This window comes from Rhinolophus sinicus, chromosome 16, assembly GCF_057876585.1.
Source record: "Rhinolophus sinicus isolate RSI-liver-muscle chromosome 16, RSI-T2T, whole genome shotgun sequence".
NCBI classification, from domain to species: Eukaryota; Metazoa; Chordata; class Mammalia; order Chiroptera; family Rhinolophidae; genus Rhinolophus; species Rhinolophus sinicus.
Genome location: NC_142516.1, coordinates 53,532,011 through 53,557,824, shown reverse-complemented (window position 1 = coordinate 53,557,824; position 25,814 = coordinate 53,532,011). Strand labels below are relative to the sequence as shown.

Sequence of the window (25,814 nt, the reverse complement as noted above, 5' to 3'; positions counted from 1 at the left end):
ATAGAAAAGTATTTCTATTTTGTATAAGAAGAAAACAAAAGTAATAAATGCCTTTCCTGACGTAACATGGGTAGCTAGAAGAAAGGGGGGTCTCAGATCCCTGCCTCCCCCAGCACAGTACACTACATCTTAACAATCCCCCAGCTCTGGGCTCTGACAGCTGAGATTTCAGAGAGGACCACTGTCGACCTCTGACTTGGTCACACTCCAAATCCCACTCTACAGCCACAGGTAAATGTGGAAACACACCCAGGACATTTTGGCCGTGGGGAGAAGCTAGTTTGGCCAATACCTTGAACTAGATCTGAAACATGTAGTAAACAAACACCAATTAATTTTTCTGGTGACTCTGAACAGCTGTAATAGCCAACTTACTATGTCAATCGTTAAAGATGCAAAAAGCATAAAATAACATACCTTGTTATAACCTCGGGCTATGACACTGTTTCACTGCAGATTCTAGCATTACATTTCTGCAAAAGCACTGCAGTAGCCGGCCAACGAACATACACACTGAGTTTTCTATTTTTATTATTAGGTTTATTGTCATAGAAAGGATGCATAATGGGAAGAAGTAGGTCAGTTCTGTTCCTTTCTAAATTACCCCTCATAAATAGAAATTACTCAGAACAGAAAAAGTCTTCTAATAGCAGGAAGCTTTCTTTTATGTCATGAATTCTTTCAAATGTTTCCTGGGTTGCCAAAGGGCTATACTCTTAACATATTATGCAATTTTCTAAATACACATGTAAATTAAACCTAGAGTCATCTTTCCTGAATATATTTGTATCCCAGTTCACCCAATAGTTCCGCATTCAAGTTTTATCAATGCAGAAAATGAATAATACTTGCTTGACCACGCAGGGGCCAAGATAAGGCCACATAAACTGTATGCATCATTTTCCACTAAATCTATGTCAACTTTACGTACTCTGTAAAACACATAGTTTCATTAAGAAGCTGCCCTCTGCCAACCTGAAAAGCCACAGGTAAGGAAGCAACCTAATGAAGCCACCAACACTTTGGAGGTGTCTTCTGTTTAATGCCACAGTGGGAAATTAATTAAATTTAATAGAAGTTGTTGCTTGCAAATGAAAATACACAGTATGTGAAACTAAATTAAATGTACTGGGCAGGAAATGCAAAATTTTATACCAAATTTAACATGAAGATAAATTTCTTATTCTTCATTATTATTTTCAAGAAATTCATTTCTGCACTAAGGGCAGTTTTAATCATTTCTTACCATCTTTCCTCAGCCTCTTGTTGTTACAATTTTACCAGACACTTTCTTCTGTAAATAGTTGTTTGCTCAGCCATGGCCCGAACTCTAACATGGAAGGAGTTCAGTCATGGAGCCGCAGGGAGCCACCAGAAAATCTTGCAAAAAAACAACTGGTAGCCTTATAGGAAGTAAACATCAGTTGCATAAAATTACCTCTCAAGGTAAACTGTACCACATTAATTTCAAAACAGACAAATGTAGCTACAAATGGTAATATAATCTACGTAACATAAATATATCTAGTCTGAAATAAATTACCATGGTGAGAGGCATACACTGTCAAGGAGGAAAATGTCAATGAGGAAAAAAAATGCCCCATGTGATCTTAGCTTTCCCACTACACTAACCAGAATACACATTTAATTTATGCTTCATTTTTAAGGCATAACTTACCAATTTAGCAACTTTCCCATAGTCAATCCATCTGACAGTAGCAAAATTTGTAGATTCTGCACAGTTGAAACCATGATTAAAACCAGCATGGTAGCCATATGGGAAAGTGATCATAAATTCTCCAGCTTCCTGGGTGATCTGCAGGGTACAAAGCATATAATATTTTCCAATTATAAGACTTCCCAAATTGTGAATATAATTAAAATATATTTTCTATAAAAAACAAAGAAAAAAATTTTATGATATCAGAACTATATCAGTATAAAAGAAATCCCCCCAGATACTTTATTTAATCTGTTAATAGTTTTTCAGGAAACATTTAAAACGCTTTTCTAAAAAGGGTATGTATGACCTTCTGCAATGCAGTTCAGTCATTCAATTCATAATCAAAGGTATTTTATATGAAATGTCTTTAAGTTATTCAAATAAATTTGTTAATATTAGCAATCAATGTGTATATTGTAATACTTTAAAAATATGCATAACCTGAGTTATATAACAGGACACACCATAATTGATATTTTTTAAGTTAGACTATAAAAACTTTGATAACGCATGCTGAACAGGTTTTATTATGAATTCTTGTTGCTAAAGAGTTGATGGTACTCACTAAATTATTATTTCATAATATTTATAAAACATTCAATTAACTCCATTCAATAGTAACATTTCTGTCAAAGAATTATTCCAATAAATGTATATGTGTGTCTGTGTGTGTGTGTGTGTGTGTGTGTGTGTAACTGAGTGCATTTTTAAATATAATTAAAATAACTTCAGTAAATCAGTCAGAAGCCTAAAGCAAAGATGAAAACAATGTATCTATTCCATTCCTACTTTTGAGCTACATAGAAAAATAGTGAAGCTAATTTTTTCAGGTTTTGTTTTTTTTAAATTTGCCTACTCTCTACTAAGTTATCAAGTTTATTACTCACTGGTTCATCCAGTCACCATGGTTCACTTCAGTCCTAAATTGTTGAGAAATGAATATGTAGGTATGTACATGTGTGTAAACATACAGGAGACACACTGTATAAATACAGGAGCACATGCTGCAATTCAATTGCCATTTTAGGAATGCTGAAATGTTCTGCGTGGGAGTGTTTTCTTTCCCAACAATTCTGAAATTTAGTTCATCACCCCTCCTCCCATAACACCCCAGCAGGTGTCCTATTGCAATGAGCAGCAACTCAGCTGCCACCTGGCAGGCAGAGAATAGCTTATCAGTGTACAACATGGCTCCAGCTCCATCACTCTGAGCCACATGAGATCACAGCCTGATTCTCTCCTTCCCTGGTCTCACTGAATCTCATAAATTATAATTGTGTTTAGAAACTAGAAACTTCCTTGTACTATGTGATAAAAAACAAAACAAAAAAAAACCCTTCCCCTGCTCTACTGTTTCTAGCCCTAGAAAGCTGGGGGAAGAGGGTAGGACTGCTATCATTGGGAAAAGGAAACTACTGTCACTGCTCCACTGAATCCTACCTACAATCCTTCTCTACTCTGCCTAGAAAACCCTGCATTTGCCATGTTGAACAAGAGCACCTGTTCCCATTGAAGGGAACTTTAAATTTTATGCCTCTGTAAAATTTCTAGGAACAGGTCAGTCCCTGTTAGCCAAAATATAAGGCCAATTTATTGCCACTATGTAATAAATTGATTAAGGGGGAAAAAAAAGTACAAGGACAGAAAAAAGAATGAGTCCCTTTTATTACAAGTCCGTGTCATGAAAGAAATAGGAAAGGATAGTACACATAATCTAAAAGCAGACATTAGCTATTTGTTAAATATACATATAAATATACATATACATCTGAAAAAGTATGTACTTTTTGTACATATGTATGAATATGTACGAATACATTGAAAGAAGGAAAAACAATGTTACTCCAACTGTGAAATGATTGCCTAAAAAAAGAGGGTTGAATTGAGGAGAAAGAATGTGTTACTATATAACATATACTATGCAAAGCCGTTCTTATAGATTATCTCTTTTCATCCTCAATAGTCCTATTAAATAGGTACTATGTTATCCCCATTTTCCAGATGAAGAAACTGAGGCTCAGAAAAGTTATGTAATTTACCCAAGTGCCAGAATCAGGAATGAACTTGGGGTGTTTAATTCTGAAGCCTGTGCTACTCTGTCCCATGTTACATTATCATCATAAGAGAATACCATATTTTGTCATGTATAATGTATATATTTTTGCCCAAATTTGTAAGGGAAAAATAAGGATGTGTGGATTATATATGGGTAGTACTAATTCTGTATCTATATAAATGATTTTAATTCTTTTATTTATGCTTATGAGTTAAAAGTGTAACTCTAGAAATCAATAACAATATCCATATGCAAAATAATACCAGTACATAAAATTTCTTCTACCTTGTATCTGTTCTTGTGTTTTGTAATTATTTGCTACATAAAATTTCTTGTACCATAATGTTAAAAACCAAAACGCTAAAATTCTTTTATAATACAAAAAAACAAGTACCTAAATGTAAACAAATAAAAATTTGAATTAAAAAATTAAAACGAAAGATTTTTTCCCTGAAAGTTTGGACCAAAAACGTGGGTGCGCATTATACACGGGAGCACATTATGCACAGCAAAATACGGTCAGTTCCTTCAGAAGCACAGTCATCCATGACACACTGTTCATCAAGGTGGAAGCAGAAGTGGCAGTGTTTCATAGAAAAAAACTACAATTGCTGATCGGCCCTCTAGTCACTGGTGTCTCACATCTCATGATGAACACATCCTGCCACTTCACACAGAAGCCACAAAATGCCCCATCCTCAAAAAAATCAGATAAGGGCCTGGTGCATCTAGTGAAGTACCAAGTAGTACCTAGGGAGCCACAGCCCAGAAAGGAGTGCAGGGCATCTATTTCCTCCCCAAAGACTGGAAAGGACGTACAAGCCGCAAAGGCCTCCATCCTGGGGAAATGAACTCATCCCTCAGTCCTGCAACTTCACATAACCCCCTCTCCAAAGAACGGCTTGATCAATAACAATTACCACCCCTGAACGAACAAGTTTTTTCTTTCTTGGGGGACTCTATTCTACTCTTTCTCCTCTGCCTTCTAATATTTTAACTTAAATAAAAGTGCCCGATCAAGCTTATGCCAATCACCTAAAAGAAACGCTCCTCCAAGACTGAAAAGCCCGGTACCCAGAGGTGCAAGTAAGACAAAGCCCTGCAGTGGCAGTGGCCCGCCCTGGGGTGGGGGGGCGGAAGGGGGCACAGCCTCTGACCCCTGTGCCTGCAGTAGTGCTGTAGCCCATCACCAGCTCCTCTCCACATCCATGGACATTCCCCACAGTGTATATCTTGGAGGCACACTTTTTGTCATGTTTAAAAGTATGTCTGTAAACCAGTAGTAAAAGCATCCTCATCACACAAGACAAGTATGCCTCGCGATAACTGCCAGGTATAGTTTGTGAATGAGTGGGCGTCACCTCAAGTCGGAGAATAGTGCTTGGTCCTTGCAAAAATTCTACTTTGAACAAAGCCAAGGGTTGGGGCACAATTTAAGGGCCTGAGATTAAGAAGAGGTAAAGATTTAGTCACAAGTGAAAGCTTCTAAGGTAGAACACACCAAGGATTATGGAAAGTCAAACAAAAAATGAAGAAGACAGTGGAGTTATTTTGTAATGCTTCTGCAAGTAGCTAAGGACTTAATCCTCCGCTAACTGAGAGAGAGCTTTTATTTATCTGGTCAAAAGCGTTTTTCATTTCAACTTCTTCACATAAAAATGCTCATGCTCTGTAATAATTCTGACCCAGTAACTATCCATGGATGCAAAGAAAGAAGGCCCTAGCACGTACAGTCTTACAGAACTTAATCTTTAGAAATACTCCAGAGAAGCAATATCTGATTATTAAATCATCAGGCACTTTTATCCATAATTAAACCTCAATTGTATTATGTCTAAATGTGTTTAGAAGCAACATACTGGTACCATAATCAGTGATTCTAACCAACCAAACTACTAATAATAATTGCTCTGATTTCTTTTCTTAAAAAATAGATCACATATACATAAAGTATGTTGCTCATATAAAAGATTTCAATGTAGAAAGGCGACATCTTATTTGGCCAAATGTGCTACATTTTATTTTCAGTATTTATAAGTAAACTACAACAGCCTGAAATCTCTAGTAAATGGATCCTGAAATAAAAGTAACTGCAAATTAGTATTTAGATAAATAATTGTTATGTTATAAAACATAAATCTGAATTTTTCTCCCCACACCCTAAAAACCCTACCTGAAGTCAAAGACGTATTAGCTTATATTAAATTTGTCTTAAAAACAAATACTATACACACTAAATGAATTTGTTAAAGAGGAATACTAGTATACCTTATCAAAGGGAATACCATACTTCTTCAACACTGAGGGAGATATCAGCGTCATCTTGTGGCGAAGAAATGCATCACACCCTTGGTTACTGCTTGGGAAAAAACCTAGGTGGAAATAATAAATATAAGCAGTAATGTGTCAATTAAGATAAAAGTGCAGATAGTTTTTTTAAGCTTATGTGCTAATATTCTTACAAAATGACATTTTTATGCAAATACAGCCCAACTCCACCAACAAAAATAAAACCTCATACTAAAAATTAGTCAGAATTCTTAAAATTAAGATATGCATATTTGTATCACCAAAGGTTAACTTTTTTTTTTACAAAAAGATCTACCAAGAGTTGTTTTCATAACATATAAAATTACCAAACCTTAAAAATGTTCAATTTGTAACAAATTTAAATTCAATCTGCCTAATATCTGATAAATGGACAAAATATTAAGGGAGATGAGGAGTAGTAAATATGCGTTTCAATAGAGCAATCTCTCAATTTAGACTCCTGGAAGTGACCATTCCAGAAGCACCTGTCCCAATGCCTGGCATACGGTAGACACACAGCAGTTTCCCACCTTTCTTTGTTTCTTTCTGATCAATTTTCAACAGTTTAACTGCTACTAATTTCCTGAACAACTTCCCAGCCAGCACCAATCAAATACTTGGAAACCTGCCTCACCAGCCTATATGGGAGCAGTGTTTTATGGAGGCCTTTAAATAAGAAAGCTAAACATGCAGCAACCCTTTTTTCCTGCAGGATATTATACACCAAAACACAGTTGTTTTTCTCCATTGATAACTTCAACCCTGCAGTTCTGTCTGAGGCAGACTCTCATTAACTCAGTATGCAAGCTGGAGAAAAATGAACGTGTTTGATACCCTGTTCTTCACCTTCCTCACTCAGAGGGAAAAACTACCACGCTGAGGATAGTGGGCAAGCAAGAAGAGAAAAAGAGAAACATGGAAAAGACAAGAGAATCAGAGACAGAATCCAGAAAGGAAGCAGAACTCACCAGGAAGATGTGTGTGATGTATATGAGTTAAGTGGGAAGAAGCACAAATGCTGTTTAACTCCTCCACTGCCAAAATGAAGACAAAACCACTGGAAATATTAGGTTGGTGCAAAAGTAATTGCGGTTTCTGCAATTATTTTTAACATTTTAAAGCGCAATTACTTTTGCACCAACCTAATACTTATCTAATTCTGTGGCTCACTGCATCCAAACAGCTCAAGAACGTGAATTACCAGCACTCATTAACTAACCATGTACTCTTTTAATCTCATAGAATTGTGGCGCTTTACAGGAATATTTTTAAAGTAAATAAGCCTTTATTGATGCCACGAATCATCAGAAGAAAGCAAATCAAACAGCCAGGAAAGATCCATTAGGGAATAAAGAACCACCTGCAAAAAGCAGTACATTCTGCTTACTCATCTGTACCTGGATTTTTAAAAAGAAAAATAGACAGAAATGTTTTTTAAAAGTACATGCCAGTGGAAGCACCAGAAATACTATCATCCTCTACAATACCAACGGGAATAAAAGGAATAATTTTGCCCCATATGGTCATTTGATGTGGCCCTCTGTTATGGTTAATATTCATAATACATAAAGAGAAAATAAAACATTATATCAAAGAGTATCTCTTTGCAAGAATGTAGACTTCGGTGAATGGAGAGAAAGTACCACACTAATGCACTGGCCACATCAACGCATTACGATGTGCTGAGTCCTACACCAAAGTAAAGAACAGTAGGGAGGACTCTAAACACAAAACCCATGGAAATGTTTTCATAATACAATTTAAATGGATCTATCAAACTTTTCAAATCTGTAACTTGGTTCAGCACTAAATGAATTATATTTTAAATTAAAATCAATGAAGAAAGAGGAGTCTATTTAATTTTCTTTTGATATGGATTTGTAATCAGGACCTGAACAATGTGGTGACTGGTCATAAGTTAATTTAAATTGAAAAACCACTGAAGGAAGGTAATTTGCAGTATATTAAGAACTTCACATTGGCTCAGAATTTATATTTACAACAGGCTACCAGAATTACATTTTACATCACCCTAGAAAATACCTCATAAACAGCACAAATTATATACAAAGCATGTATCTCAAAATGAATTTTACCTCAAAATACCTGCAGGAGTACATAGTTCATAGTCACCCTCACTCCACCATTTATGAGAAGTATTTTAGTCAACATATAAGCAAGCCTATATAACCAGAACAGTATTAGATACAAAATGATAATATTGTTAAAAACTTAGAAATATGCTGGCTAAAGAAATATTAGTATCTTTCATAGTAAATGAAAAAAACGACTATGAGGTTACTTATATGAAAAACAACAAAATAGGTCTGATAGAAAAGATAACATTTAACTAAAAATTCAACTTAACACTATCCATTTTTTGAAAGTCATAAAATAAAAACACAGTATGTGTTAAAATTTTTGTAAGTTCTTTCAAACATGCCTTTCAGAATCATTTTTTCTATTCTAATATTTACTTTCTTGATGTTCTTTTAAGTTTTGAATACTTTATTTGAAAGAAATCTTCTCTAAAAGTTGTATTTTAATGATACTACCATAACATTCCATACGACTTTCCAATTTGGGGGGGTCACACAGTGGGACAGTCTACCCTTTCCTAATCTGAAGATCAAGAAGTTCCAATAAGGAAACCATTTGCACCGACCCTTCAATCATCCAGTAGGGGAAATAGCAGCTAGCATCCCACTTCCACACCTCACATGCACCATGGTCACCAGGTAACAGGCCAGGTGGAGAAGAGCACACAGATAAACCTGGCACATCTTTCTATTACGTTGGTGCAAAAGTAATTGTAGTTTAAAACGTTTAAAATAATTGCAGAAATCGCAATTACTTTTGCACCAACCTAATACTGTTGTCATGATAAATCACTCGGTTTACTTTTACATAAAAACAAATATATTACGGGAGCAAGATACAAAATCTGCATGAATGTTGGTGGGGGGGTAGTTTGGGGGGGTCTTCAATCTCCTCCCCTATAGAGATAGTTGGCGAAAGAATTTGACAGGCAGCCTACTGTGTGTGAGGTGCAAACTCTGCTATGGGATTTTGTATAAATCTTACCCAATATTCTCTTTCACACACTTAACACACAAGTTTACTGGAGCACCAATTTTTCTCTATCCTTTACTGCTCCCAACAAACACCTTTCCTTTGGTATTAAATAGCAGAGCTAAGTTTTAGACCAAAAACCTAATCATTTGAGTTATGTGAAGCCATCCTCATTTTGTCCACGTGTCCAGCAAAACAAAAGAGAATAACAGTTGGAAGAAATTGGAGTTCAGCCACGCATCCAGCCGTGGATTCCAAACACAACTCCCACACTCACATAGCTTTAACTAGTCCCATAAACTCTCAGCATCTCAATTTCCCCATCCATATAATCAAGATGTTATTAACGGGGCGGCTGGATGGCTCAGTTGGTTAGAGCGCGAGCTGTGAACAACAGGGTTGCTGGTTCGATTCCCACATGGGCCTGTGAGCTGCGCCCTCCACAACTAGATTGAAGACAACGAGCTGCCGCTGAGCTGCCGGAGAGGTGGCCGGATGGCTCAGTTGGTTAGAGCGTGAGCTCCTAACACGAACGTTGCCATTTCAATTCCCACATGGGATGGTGGGCTGAGCCCCCTGCAACTAAAGATTGAAAACAACGACTGTACTTGAAGTTGAGCTGCGCCTTCCACAACTAGATTAAAGGACAACAACTTGACTTGGAGCTGATGGGCCCTGGAAAAGCATACTGTTCCCCAACATTCCCCCCAAAAAAATGTTATTACATTCTTCACTGGATTCTTTTTTCCAGCTTCATTCAGATATAATTGACATATAACATTGTATAAGTTTAAGGTATATTAAATGTAATAATTTGATATGTGTATATATTGTGATATGATTAACGCAATAATGTTTAGCTAACTTCCATCAACTCACATAGTTACAATATGTTGTATATGTGATGAGAAGTTTTAAAATCTACTATCTTAGCAACTTTCAATATAGTATTGTTAACTATAGTCACCATACTATACAGTACATCCTCATAACTTATTTATCTTATAACTGGAAGTCTGTATCTTTCAACCACCTACGCCTATTTCCCCCACCCTCTGTCTCTGGCAACCACCAATCTATTCTCTGTATCTATAAATTCAGATTTTTTAGATTCCACATATAAGTGAGATCATATAGTACTTCTCTGTCTCTGATTTATTTCACTTAGAATAATACCCTCAAATTTAATCCATGTTGAAGTAAATGGCAAGATCTCCTTTCTCATGGCTGAATTATAGATAGATAGATAGATAGATAGATAGATAGATAGATAGATAGATAGATAGATAGATGTGAGATACATACATTATATATGTATCTCACATTTTCTTTATGCATTCACTTGTTGATGGACACATAGGTTGTTTCCATGTCTTGGCTATTGCAAACACTGCTGTGATGAACATGTGTGTGCAGCTATCTCTTGAACACAGTGATTTCATTTCCCTCAAATATATATCTTGAAGTGGAACTGCTGATCATATGGTAATTCTATTTTTAATATTTTTTATTGGTTTTATTCCCTACGCTGTACTTTATTCCCTATGCTGTACTTTATTTTAAAATCCTTGTGAGTATTTTTATAACTGCCCATTTGTACTTCTTAATCCCTTTACCTTTTTCAGCCATCACTTCAATGCCTCTCACATCTGGTAACCATCAATTTGTTCTCTATATCTATGAGTTTGTTTGTTTTAATTGTTTTTTGTATGTGTTTTTCATTTGTTTGTTTATTTTGTTTTTTAGATTCCACATATAAGTGAAATCATATGGCAGTTGTCTTTGTCTGACTTATTTCACCTAGCATAATACTTTCTAGGTTCATTCCATGTTGTTACAAGTGGCAAGATTTCATTCTTTTTATAGCTGAATAATATTCCATAGTATGTATGTATCACATCTTTATTATCCACTTGTCTATCAATGCATACTTAGGTTGCTTCCATATCTTGGCTAGTGTAAATATGCTGCAGTGAACATAAGTGAGCATATACCTTTTCAAATTGGTGTTTCGAGTTTCTTCAGAATATTTTTAATTTTTTGAAAAGCCTCCATGCTATTTTCCCTAATGGCTGCCCTCACAGGATCCTTACAGGAATCCAACAAGATAATGCACAAAAAAACTTAGCCATAGTCAAAAAATGAAAACAATCTAAATGTCCATCAACCGATAAATAGATGAAAAAAATGTGGTATAGCCATACATACAGTGAAACACTACTCTGCCATAAAAAAGAATGAAGTACTAATACATGCTATAACATGGAAAACACACTACGTAAAAGAAGCCAGACACAAAAGGTCACATATCACACGATTCCACAGTAATTAGGGGTGGCGGAGGGGTGGGAAAGAATAGAGAGTGACTAATTCATAGATACAGGGTTACCTTTTAGAAAGACAAAAATCTCTTGGAACTAGATAGAGGTAACAGTTACACAATATTAATATACGAAATGCTACTGAGTTAAATACTTCAAAATGGTTAACAGTTTATTTTATATGTGAATTCTACCTCAATTTAAAAAAATACTTAAGTCTACTTAACACATAGTAATATTCAATGAATAGTGGCCATTATTATTATCTCTATTACTCATTTCCACCACATGCACACTAGTCACCATGTTAGTTCAATGACTTTTCCTTTCCCACCTTCTCTGCAGCCTGCCCCCTGAGAAGGGGAATCACAGTCCCAGGAGACCTAGAGAGCCAACTGAAGGGTTGCCATAAGTGAAATCAATGGTTACTAAGCCTTAAAAACCATCTCATTCCCTTGCAGTTCAAACCTAGCAGTTCTGTCGCAAGTACTAAGCTTCTCCCCCATAAAAGAGTTCTAACAATCAAGCACAACTAGCGTTAAACTACATTGATTCATGTTTTATTTTGTATTCACCTCTATATTCTTCTATCCCTTCTCTAACTCTGCTGTTTTAAAATTAAATATTAAAATTTAGTCTGAATTCCAAATTACTCACAAATGGGCTTCAATATAAAAAATCCTACAAAACTGAAAGAATAAGACTGAGAAGATAATCAGTTATTTCACATTTCAAGCTATGGAGACTAGTAGGGAGAACCAATCTACAACTTATTCCCCCCATACCAACTCCTCTCCACAAGTAACACATTAGGGTTTTTATGACAAGTAGACCAATGAGCTCCCAATAAAATGGTATCTGATTTAGGAGTGAAAACACTGAAAAAACAGTTTGGAAAAACAAACTATGTTTCTACCAAACCATTAAATAGTAAGAATACAAACATACATTTTCATTTTAAATAAATATTCAAAATTAGAACAAACTGCAATACTACATAGGATTCATGGAGCAAAAGAGCTTAAACATTCATTTCAAGAAGAATCAGCTCTTGTGGTTAGAGCATCCAAGACAAGGGGGAGAGCAATAATACAAAGTTATGGTAAGCTATTCAGTAACCCAACTTTTAGAATCTATAGCTTGTTTGTACTATCTACAAAGACAGGACACTGCTGTCTGCCAACTCCCTAGCAAAATAAAGCCAATACTTTTTCTTTTTTAAGATATTATACAGTGGTAAGCAAGTGAAGGTGATCTTTGGAATCATTCTTCCAATCCAAACATGTGGGAGAGATGAAAGGCTAGCATCATAAGGAGCACGTACTCCAGAGAGCCCAACAGAGCCCTGAAACCCTAAAAGCATCCCACAACCACCGTTGCTGAGACTGCCCCAGTACTGCTGGGAGTTGTGTAGCGCAGGGACACATGGAATCGCATAAGCCGTTTCAAGGACCAGATGCTGTATACATCCAAGGAAGCCCTGTATTCAATGTAATAAAAGTGATCATATGTGAGAAGCAATATTCTAAGTAAAAGAAATGAGGCACAAAAGTCTACATATTGTAAAATTCCACTTTTACGACATTCTAGGAACAGAAATCAGACAGTGGTTGCCAGTGGCTGGGGGGAGGGATGAGGGCAAAAGGGCATTAGAGAACTTTTTCAGGGTACTGGGAATGTTCTATAAAATGATAATGATGGTAGCCCCCCACTGTATATTCAGTGAACTATATGTGTACTTAACGGGGGTGGTTTTTACTGTGGGTGCATTTGACCTCAATCAATTTGACCCCCAAAAAATCATTAAATGTTTTTAAATTGTTTTAGAAGTAGAGATGTGCTCTAAAATTAGTGTATTCTTTCCATCAGGTAAGAAATTTCCCAACTTGTCAATTGATTTACATCTAACATATTAGATATTATTAAGGAATTCTTTTTAAATCCCAACCCTATATGACAAACACAAAATCATGTTGTTGCTATTAAATCACCAAAGTTTCAGCCTTGGAAAAAGACTTAGAAATCAAAGTTTATTACCAGTTTTCATGGATTTCTAAACAATAGTTTGGAGAAATTGAAATTAGTTATTAATCACTTACAGGAAAGAAAGGAAGAAGAGAAGGAAAAAAGGAGGGAGGAAAGATGGAGAAATCAGACATGTAAAATATATGTCCACACTAGCAACAGATTTTGATTAAGATAATTTCATTCAATATAATTGAAATTCACCCAAGTATGCTTTGGTAGACTTTTATAATGGTTTTTGCAATATTCATATGACTATATGAAGCTTAAAAAATATTGCAACCATACAAACAAATGGTAAGAAAAGAAAAACACAGAGAAAGTATACATAGGACTGCTCCTGTGGGAAATGTTTTTAGATAGCATTTACACATAAAAGCTTATTAATAAAATAAACCTTGGGGGGTGGGAGATGAGGGTAAGGGGGATCAAATATATGGTGATGGAAGGAGAACTGACTCTGGGTGGTGAATACACAATGGGATTTATAGATGATGTAATACAGAATTGTACACCTGAAATCTATGTAATTTTATTAACAATTGTCACCCCAATAAATTTAAAAAATAAATTTTAAAAAATAAAAAATAAACCAATGAGCTACATAATGTGGGGGGAAAAACTGGTCATTTTCACCCATATTCCTACTTAAGAGGTCAACATTAGAGGTTTAAGCTAGAGTTGGCCTCTCCATGCAGCAATTAATTACTCAGGATTAGGGAAAATTGTCACATTGCAGACTTCACTCAGCTCTTGAGTATCCTATAATCCATCAACATACGCTTCACTCTGCTCTGAGTGTCCCTTAATCCATCAAGATCTCTACTGGTAGACATACAACTCCACGGAGCTCTGCAGGAGTAGAGCCAGGAGAAATTCATATTGGCTGTGCTATCGAGAAGGATGGTGGTTCTCCTAAACAAGTGCCTTATTTTTATCTCCTGAATATAATGCATTATGTAATGGGCAACTTTTTTCCATTTCAAGCTGGTTGGCAATTTCCACCCAATTTAACTGGCATATGAGCCATGACATATTGTTTGTTTTGTTTTTTGTTTTACTTTTGTAAATAATTTTCTTTTTTTTTTTTTAATTAAAGTTTATTGGGGGTGACAATTGTTAGTAAAGTTACATAGTTTCAGGTGTACATTTCTGTTTTTTTACTGCATTCCTAAGATTACTTTGTTTCAGTTCCCGCTTTCCCCCCCCCCTTGACATGACACATGAACAATACGTGCACAGGTTACCCAGGACTTCCCACACCAAGAACTTTGGGCTGAAATAGATCACAGTCAAGCTAACCAGAATTTTCCTGGCCCAGCTTCCACCCTGCAGAATCAAAGAACACTTCATTTGCCTCCATGGTAATTCGTCCCTGCTAGTTGGCATTCTCTCCCTGAATTCTTTCTCCCCATTCTCTACTGTCACTTCTCAGAACTGTATTTCATCCCATGGCTCAAGGAGACCGGAATTGTGCTAGCTTGGTGTATGTTATATATTATTGTCCAATGTCTAAAGTCCTACTAGGATAGGAACATGGCTGGCTATAAAATATTCAAAACTTTATAAACACAGACAGTGATATCTAACATCAAATTACGAGGAAATTAAGTTTAGGAATTGTTTTACCATTCTTAATGCAACACAGCTGATTGTAAGATGAAAACAAACATACCCTGAAACACCACATATTGATCTCAATGCCTGAAGCATGAGTTAGGCATGAAAGCAGAGGATATATCACTGGACTTCTTCATTTGCTATGGCTTGAGGAGCCCCTTAAAATTAATTTGTTTATAATCAGGAGTGTTGCATTCATTATCCTTTCAAAACCAGACACTTTAATATAATATTTTCAGACCATCAGCTATATAAATGCTTACCAGAATAATGTATTCACTATTTTGAGAGCTTGTAAAAGTACATTTTCCTAATTCCTAGACACTATGAAAACAGGTCAATGTAGAATATATTCACTAAATTTAAAATGACTTGTTATTTATTGCTACTCATCTAGTCCCTTGACAGCAGTGATTCATAATCTCTTTTGCACCAAAAATGCACATACATGCACATATATGTGCATCCCAGAAGTGCACATGTATGCCCAATTTTGAATATAATTTCAGAGAGTCCACAGACTGCCTGCATCCCACCCAGACCCTGATCCACCTCCTGGAACAGGGATCCCTGTATATCAGGCTTAGAATCTGCTCCACAGGCTTCAACTCAAGATTACCAGCCATTTAAACACACACACATACACACATCCCAAAAATAATTTTTTTAAAAATGAACTAGGTTTATCATTCATAATAATTATTCTTCCATTTCTTTTTGCTGAATGTTGCATTTTTAGTAAGTCAAAACTAAAACACTTGTTACAAGTAAATATAAGGATCTAAAGGAAACCATTTATTCACTTCTACCACACACACTGTCATTTGAAACAGGATTCCTGCTGATCATTCATACTTCCAAAACCAGCTGCACATAGTCCTAACTCACATATTCTTTTCCCAGTAACCAAAATTTTGACCAAAGTAAATCATCTTTATAGGCATTTTATTCAAAATAAGAAACCAAGGGAATACAGTCCTTCACAAAAGTTTTTAGCCATTCCCTATAGTCGTTAATCCATATTTTGCTTAACTTAATAGAACAGCAAAGATATTGTCTTATTTCTAAAACAGATGAGATTTAGACATTCTGAAAACTGAAAACCTTCAAAACTGTCATTCATGATTTAACATTATACCTCTATTCTCCTTTATACTTTCCATTCAATTGTATCAAACCAAAAATTAGAAAGAATGCAATGGCATTATAGGCGAACATAACAAGTATAAAAATTGCAACAATTCACTTGAGTTTTTTATTACATTTATGTCTATATAATAGTGAAGAAAAAAAAAAAAACCTGTATAAATGAGAAAGCAGCTGAAGGGCAAAATCAAACTCCTGGCTTTATTAGATGCAGGCTTAATGTCTTTCAGATAAAATATTTGTAGGTGCCACAGTCAATCAAGATTTCAATAGAAACCAAAGATGAAAGCATTCATGCATAAAAGGCAAGTGTGATAATTATGATGTGCAGACAAGATAATGGAAAATATCCGAGGCTGCTTTTCATTTTATGTATCAAGTGCTGCCTTGACCTAGACATTCTACAATGCTCCATCACATTTACTACATTACTTTATCATTTTAATTATTTAGCAGAATTCAATTAATTTGGCTGACATCTGGTCAGCGGATAGGAATCCCCCACTATCTTACAGGATCTTTTCCCTGTGTCATTTCTCAAAATAATGCTGCAAAATAGTTTTGAATAAACATGCAGTTGAGTTTAAAGTTATTGTTCATCCTTCAAGTTTATTAACCTCTTCCTGATTAAACAAATGGCATCCATTTTCCTGGAATGTTATTTTCAGATAAATTACGTAAAAGTGTTTACATGTAGATTCTAGCTGAAATTTTAGCACGTGACTCCATACTGCGAAGTTTACATTGGCTCCATTTTAAAAGTTCTCTGGTGATGAGGCGAATGGAAAATGTTAGAATAATTATTATAGAGAAAAGGATAATTCAGCATATAGAATTAGCACAAAGTTCACTGCCTGTGTATTTAAGGATTATGGTAATCATTTTCTAAGCTGTGCTCTAATCTATTACCCAGAACCAGGATTCATCTACCTTAATATTTATGAAAATAGTCCTTAACAAAGTTCAAGATTACAATAACATTGCTATTATTACTATAATTATATTATAAAAACACCAAGACTTTATAATTATTAGCTTGCCAAAATTATAATAATGCTTCTTACAAATTCGATACGTAACTGTTCCTTCTAATATTCTTCTATAATTTGGAGGAAAGTAACTTTGAGATGTTAGTCACACTTTCTGTTCAGAATTGTCAAGTCAAAGAATGGGGTTTTCCCTTTTTTTTCCAATTACAGTTGACAGTCAATATTATTTTATATTAGTTTCAGGTGTACAGCATAGTGGTTAGACATTTATATAATTCATGAAATAACACCCCCCCCAATAAGACTAGTACTCACCTGACACCATACATAATTACTACAACATTACTGACTACATTCCCTATACTATACTTTACGTTCCCTGATACTTACTTCTCCCTTGTGTAAGGAGGTGAGGGCAAGGTAACCTGGCATATCTTTAAGACAGAGAAGAAAAAAGGAAGGTACTTTCTGCAGACTGTGATCACCAAGTTAAACTAAAATAGACTTCCCAGAAATAACGATGGACAAAGCCATAAAAAATAATAATTCAAGTTCCAGTAAAGTATGTTTAATTTTGCCATTCTAAGAAGACACACAATCTCATGCTCATGCAGTAACCGGGGGACATTCACCTTCATATTTCCATAAGGGCAGTCCCTGACCCAGGGGACCAAATAAGAACTGGGAGTCAGAAGTCACCCTTTGGTGAAATGATACGGCAACATGAAAAGTATTCATAAAATACATGTACCCTGAGATGCAGCATCAGTACTTTTGGGAATTTATCTCAAGGATGTAACTTAAAAGAAGGAAAAATATTATTGACAAAAGACGTAAAACGCATTATATAAAAGAGGAAAAAATGGAAATAACTAAACTAGGTTAAGTGCAATCCCTTGATGAAATATTAAGCAGCCAATTAAAATAACTATGAAGATTATGTAACAGGGAAAAATATGCACACATTAGGTGAAAAACAAACTGTTCAATTAGAAAAATATTGCAAAGCCCATAACTTGAAAAGGATAAAATTAACAGATTGACATTCTACACTGTAAAGATACCTCAGAAACAAAGAGCCTATCTAGATGAGAAACACAGAAAGCAATTTTACCTTGAGCTAGTCTTTCAAGTCGTTTCCCATGTTCCGGGGGTATTGCATACCTAAAATTTTAAACATAAACATTTTAGGATTATAACTGTTCAGCTAGTATCCTAAGGATGTCTATTCCTAAATAATGTCATGTATAAAAAAAATTCAACACCAAACTCCACTTAAATGAACTGAATAGAGATTAAAAGCCAATCACAGACTCATATCCCTTGGACACTAGACAGAAGAAAAATAAACATGAGTCACTTATTTCAATGCCCAAGAGCTCACCTTCCCAATCCATTTTAAAGATTAGGGAGCAAAGGCCCAAGACCAGTAAAGCTGCTTGACCAAGAAGGCAGCTAGCCTCATATGGTGACTACAACCTCTCTCCAACACTCTGCACCCCAGCAATCCAGGGCTGTTATGGGTTGTATGCTTTTTTGTTTTGTGGTTGGTTCGTTTGCCTTTGTTTTATGGGAATTGGGTATTGGGCTCTTTTTAACCTCTTAAAATGTTTTTACTGACAAGCAGGATAGAACACAAAATTATTACAGCAACATTTATATTTCTACCAAAACTTTCTAAGAACATTATACTTTTCAAATAGATTTTTAAGTTAAAAAATCACCAGCCATAAAAAGACAGCTTTTATTTATTTCATGATTATATGACTTTTAAAAATCTTGATTTTAGGAATAATAGTTTTTCACCCTTAAGAACAGAAAAACTCATTTCTAGTTCCTGGTGTTTTCAAAAGTGAGATACTTGAACTTATATACTGCAAACTTACTAATAAATTTTAAAACAATAATCTCACAATATACTACACAAATACTAATTTTTTAAGTAGTTTTAATGAGGAAAATTAAGGATATTAAAAATAAAGTTAAATGATCACTTCATGTTTTAAATAAAAATATATTATTCTTAAGACCCACATTTGCCATGTTTACAAGCTCAATATATATTAAGTTCAAGTTACTTTTTAGTAAAATAAGTTTTCTAATTTTGCTTAACACTACACTTGGTTGCATTTAATGCCACTGATAACATATGCAAAACTTAATTAGATCCGATGTAACTAGGCAATTTTCTAAAAGAAAATTCAACCATATATCCTGTTCCTTAAGGCATTGTTAATGAAATTATTCCAACTGAATTGAGAAGATAAAATTTTAGCATAACTAAATGACAATCACCCAATGTATATTTATGGACACTTCTTACTAGTTTTTAATCCCTGGTTTACATCACCATATATACCCATAAAAGGAAACACACAACACACAGACACACACACAGAGACACACACCAGACAAGAGGGTCACCACCCCTATAACATACATACAACACACATGGACAAGTGTAATGGGTATACGCCTGCCCACAAAGGGTCGGATGTGGGTGGAGATATTTATATATCCTAAATATCATTATTCACATTTCTGAAAAATCGGCATCAAAGTTAAAGCTAATTAATCTGAAGTTCAACCGTCTGTTCTCAGAAAACATAAGTCTGTTCATGTGCAGAAGGATCGGGAGAAGGTAGGGTGAGATAGCTCTGTCCTAACTTTGAGCCTCAGTTTACTCATTCTAGGATTTGAATCAATACCATCATGTGTCTCCAACCAGGTAGCCCTTATTGGCCTATCTCCTAAATTCTTTTCTACAAGTATACTATTTCCCAGGACAACTATTCCTATCAATGCCAGATGATTAATTTATTTTCCTCTTCAGATTTGGACAATGTCTCAGTCTATTTTTATATGCTGTATATAAAAGATGCAACTTTTTTCCTCACTGGCTGCCTGAAGGTCAACCACCATCATGAACAACAACAGTAACCGTCTGAACCAACCAATTACTACTTCAGCAAAAAAAAAAGGTCATTGACATCCTTCACCCTGGGAAGGCTACAATACCTAAGAAAAATTCAGGAGAAACTAGCCAAAATGGACAAGACCACACCGGATGTCATCTTTGAATCTGGATTCAGAACCCACTTTGTTGGTGGCAAGCCAACTGGCTTTGGCATGATTTACGACTCCTTAGATCTTGCAAAGAAAAATGAAGCCATGGACTTGCAAACCATGGCCTGTACAAGAAGAAAAAGACCTCCACAGCACAGCAAAAGGAACGCAAGAAGAGAATGGAACAGTCAGGGGGACTGCAAAGGCCAAGGCTGGTGCTGGTAAAAAGGAGTCAAGATTCTGCAGTGACTATGGTGATTGTACAGATTTTTCACGAGAGGATTAATAAACTAAAAACTTTCAAAATATCCGGGTAATTTTAAGACCATAAATGATTATGAATAAAGTGCATATGGTTAACTAACCATTGTTATAGTTCAAAAGCATAAAAAATTATCAAAAACAATAACTTCCTTCCAATCACAGCCCCTTACACTAAAGAGATGCAAGTTTTCCTCAGGAGAACTTGAATCCTCAAAATGAAAGCCACTTCTCACACTCAGTGAACCACAAGTGGAAGGACACAACTTTAAGAGACACAGGCTCTTTTCTTCCCTGGTTGAGTTATTATCTGGCTCAGAGCAAACCTATTCATCTGCATGTTGATACCTGTGACATATTTTGTATGGTTCTCTCTTCTGTGCTATTGATCCTATTCTTTGTTAAACATTTAAATCTTATGTTCAAATCTTTTATAGCTCAACACAGATGAATCAGTACAGACATCTATACAATGTTTCATATACAAATAACTTACAGAATTCCTTGAATAAGCTCAAGGCCCAAGGGTCTAATAAACAAAGGACAGTAACTTGTCTTAGTCTGTTCAGGCTGCTATAACAAAATACCCCCCAAAAAATCACTGAAATAATCAACTTCAATTCAACAGATAGTTACTGAGCACTTACCATGTATAAAGCATCGCAGGAAGAACTCAAGACATTTTCCATGTAAGTGGAAGTGGGTACAGAAACACACAACTATCGCTAACATTGATCTGGACTAATGTACATGCATGTCTTCAGGAAGTTTGAATTGCAGCACAGGGATCTGAGGAACATTAAGTTTCCATGCAGATTTACTACCACGTGGCAGTTATATGAACTAATGAGAAGAGGGGGAAAGGAGACAGGGAAGACCTTCGATTTCTCAAACCTCCCAAAGGTATCACCACTGAAGATGAACTAGAATATCTCAACTCTAGAATAAGTAAATCTTAAATACGAAAAAAGTATAGTATCACCACTTATTTACATTTCTAAAATTACTTCCCAGTTCTACTAAGCACCTGTAAGACACCAGGGACAATTCTAGGATTCCTATCCTAAACAAGAATATCAGAACAGGGGGGCGGCCGGTTCAGACAGTTGGTTAGAGCGCAGTGCTCTTAACAATAAGGTTGCCGGTTCAATCACCACATGGGCCACTGTGAGCAGCACCCTCCACAACTAGATTGAAACAACTACTTGACTTGGAGCTGATGCGTCCTGGAAAAATACACTTTTAAAAAAAAGAATATCAGAACAGCCTTAAACTGTTAGATGTCTACCACCCATAAAATATAAAGATAAAGAATGTCCTTGACAGAGTCTTTCAATCAATCCTCTTCTACAAGGGTTCTAGTGAAACGTCTCTGGTGGTAATCATCAGAAAGGTTTTCTCCATGCATCACACGTGACTACAAGGCACTGCGTGTGTCTCCTCCATGCAGCTCGCCCTTTAGGTCACAAAGGTGTAACCGAGCATTACAGGTGGGCCCCTACTTTCTGCTTCCAAACTACCCTCCACAGTGTGCTGAAGTCACCTCCACAAACTACAGATCTGATCATGACAAAGCCCCAGCCTCCAAAGGCTGAGTGTAACCTGAAGGACAGAAGCTAAACGCCTTTGCAAGGCACAGAGACCTGCTGCCATCTTTACACCTCTTCAGTTGTACTTGCTGACCACTGTCTTAATCAAATCCTGCTCTCTGGCTTTGCCAAACCACTTGAAGTTTCTTATAGTGCCCTTGTTATTTCACACCTTCGCACCTTTCCATCCCCTATTTCTGGGCTTTATATGTCCTTACCACCAGTCCAGTCAACAAAAACACCCACTCCTTTTTCCAAGCTCAGCTTCAGTTACCCCCAGGGAGAGCTTCCCACTCCCTCTTGTGTTGCATCAGCCAACCATACAGAGTACAGGCTTCCACCATGGCACCCAGAATTTAATTTTTTACCTTTCTGCCTCCCTGCTCCCCTCTCAAGCTCACTTCTTTCTCCTGAAACAAAGCATTGGCTGAGCAGATGCTCAGTAAGTGTTTGCTGACTTTTGCTCTCAAATGATGAATTGTGTTGCTGCTCCACCAGGATGAAAGATGTGGAGGAGAAGGATACAGGAGGAAGGGAAAAAATCATGAAAGTGGGAAATGGGAGGAAAGGGTGAGTAACGATATAAGCCAATACCTCATTTCCTGACTACAATGTCAGCCTGGCATACCCAGAATCAACCACTGCCAGCCTCAACTTTCTGGTCCATTCAAATGTCTATTTCAATCAAAACTTTCTGTCTCCCAGGATTTAAGCATTTCCCAATATAACTGCCCTAAAAATTTAGCTCCTACGAATGTAGCAGCCAGCACTGAAAAACATCATCTAATTCTTTGATAAAAAAGAAAAAATGAGTAATACATAAAAGTCAACCAGCAAAAAGTTCCAACTTCATAAGGTTAGTATTTTTCATCTAAACAATTTTACAAATCAATATAAGCCACTGTCAGACTACAGCTGGAACAGCAAGCCATAGGGGGAAAAGGCCCTTTAAAAAAAACCTAAATCACTAGTATGCTTTTAAGAAGTTTGAAATCCTGCGGCTCTGATGACATCCAAGGTTTTGTTCATTTCTGTTTGACATACTACTACTTCATGGAAACACTAAGCAATTCTCAATATCTTGTTTTAAATAACAGCATAAAAACCCTTGCCTGCCTGTCTGTCCCTGTGACCCTCTGTCATCCGCCTTTAAACATGAGTAGCTCTTCTGGCAGACCGATCGATCGATCGATAGGTGATAAACTTTTCTGTGTCCTTCATCCTGCTACCACCCATCTGCTTTCTTTTCTTCCCTCTACACATACTATGTTCCGTGCTTGCCATATTTCTGACTCCCACTCACAGCGGAGTCCAGTGCAATCCAGACCGTATGTCATCATCACTCTCAAAATAACTGCGTAGACAAAGGCTGCCATATGTTTTAGTCTTTGCCTAACTTATCCTACTAGTTTCTCGAAACACTTCCCTTGGGTTTACGATCCAAATCATTTCCAGGGGTCCTCTACCTCTGCTCTTGCCATACCTAACACTGACATTCCGTAGGGCTCCGTGTTTCAGTGCTTCCACATTTTTCCCTGAGAGAATCACCTTTGCTCAAGACTTCAAGATCATCTATATGCTGCTGAACCACATCTCCATTCCACGCGTTTCTCTTGAGCTCCGGACCACTAAAATCAATCAGCTATTGAACAAGTCCATTTGGCAGCCCTCAAACCATCTGTCCAAGCTTAATCCTCCATCATCTTCCTGCCAGACCTGCTTCTCCTCCAGAGTTCCCCATCCAACCAACTGCCCAAAAATGTAGGAGTTGTGATTGTATTCCCTTTATCCAATTAATCCCCAAGTTTTACATGTTCTACCTTTTACTTGTTCAAGAGAGTTCTCATGCATCTGCCTACATTTCTCGATCCCCACTGCCACTGCCTTGGCCCATGTCACCACTCTCCATCACACACGTTACTACTGCAGCCTCTTAACTAGTCGCCCGCCCTGGTCCATGCAGCCCAATCAGATCCTGTCGCTTTGCTTCCCTGTTTAAAATCTATGTAGCAGGAAGAACTGGTGACTAAACAGAGGCATGCTGGAGGGCCCGTATGCAGAAGGGTTTTTACAGTTAGTGACCTCAGTCAGAGGAGTCCTAGCTGTATGGCCCTGAGCACCTCCTAGGTGTTTCCATGAAAGTATCCCATCACTTCGAAAGTCTTGACATACGCAAGATCAAATTCATGTATCCCCCTTTAAGTTAAGGTTATTCCTCCTAGCATTTCTATTTCAGTTCACAACTCCATTCCCCTAGCTTTCCAAACTGTGACTATCAGAGCCACTTCTTTATTTCTCATCCTCTCTGGTCCCACTGCCAGTCACAAGTCCCATCTGCTCCACAGTCTCAAAACCTCGTATCTACCTCCCTGCAGCATCACCTCAATTTCAACCTTGATCTGCCCCCAACTAAGACTACAATTATAAGTGAACTCTCTGCCTGTATCTCCCTCGGCAGCTGTAGTCCTCATATCACTACCAGAGCACAAAAACCTTTATTCCTTGCTGCCTGGCTTTCAAGACTCGACTTCCATTCCTATTTAGCCCCAGCCTTAAATATCAACAGCTCACTCTCAATAGGCTGGACTGTGAATTATTCTACTACTACCTGGGCTTTGACCTCACTCCTCACCTCAAAGAGCCCCCTCTATCTTGCTTCAAAGCCCAACCTCCCACGTGCTGCTCAGATTCCACTGCCTCCTTGAAGCTTTCCATTATAAATCTCAGCGATCTCACCCCTTTTCTTCCTCCCAGAGCCCTTCCATTACATTGTTCATGTAGTATTTATCATCTGCTACCTTCCCTAGCTAGCTGCTACTTGGTGTGCATAAATCACTTTTGTCTGGCTAGGCACTGAGTTCTCTGAAACAGAGAAGCCTACCACAGCCCAGAACTTTTCCCATGAATCATCCTCTTTAACCTTCCTTGTACGGTGAGTGCCCGGTTCATAGCCAGGTACTCTATCATGTGCCACAGTCGCTCAATTATGCAGCTAATTCTTCATTCTTTGAAGATGTGAATATGTCTCATATTTCTTTGTATCCTTTGGAAACCACTAAATAAGATGTTGACCATTGTATACCCTCAAGTACATACCAGTTTGTTGAAATTATTTTTTCATTTAACCTTTAGGACAGTGTTTTTGTTTCATACAAAATGAACATTGCAAACAGTTCTGCTAACATTAAGAAACTATGAGTCACTAATGATCTATGCGCACACTAATTAGATATTTATGAGGTGATGTTTCATCTAAAACCAGAATCTTTTATGAAGAAGGAAAGATGAAGGAGGAGGAGGAGGAGGAGAAGAAGGTGGAGGAGGAGGAGAAGAAAGAGAAGCAGAAGAAGAAGATCTAATTTGAAGGCCAAGGGAAATAATAATCTCTCTAAGCACATCTTTGGGTGGTTTACTCAAAGAATAGACCTAAAATGATATGCTATCCTGGTAGTTATAATATAAACACTATCTTGAACTGAATAATCATCAGGTTGACATTTCAAACTGGCAATAGATAAAGCTGTATTTTTCAAAATTTACTAGATCTATTTCTCTTATTCAGACTTTCTCTATGAACTGGTCTCTATTTCTTTTTTCAAGATACACTGAGTCCACTAGAAGTGTTTATTAGCACGT

At 36.7% G+C, this 25,814-nt stretch overlaps 1 protein-coding gene across 6 annotated transcripts in view; it reads right to left on the bottom strand.

Annotated features, from left to right (window-relative positions):
- The window catches only part of KDM4C (lysine demethylase 4C), a 383,956-nt gene that overhangs the window by 241,045 nt on the left and 117,097 nt on the right, over positions 1-25,814 (bottom strand). For all 6 annotated transcript variants that reach the window (XM_088793095.1, XM_019727138.3, XM_088793096.1 and 3 more), the window contains 3 exons: positions 18,377-18,426; positions 6,048-6,151; positions 1,679-1,816 (listed from right to left, as the gene is read on the bottom strand). In XM_088793095.1, coding sequence (XP_088649221.1) covers positions 1,679-1,816; positions 6,048-6,151; positions 18,377-18,426 — 292 coding nt within the window. The remainder of the gene's footprint in view (positions 1-1,678; positions 1,817-6,047; positions 6,152-18,376; positions 18,427-25,814) is intronic.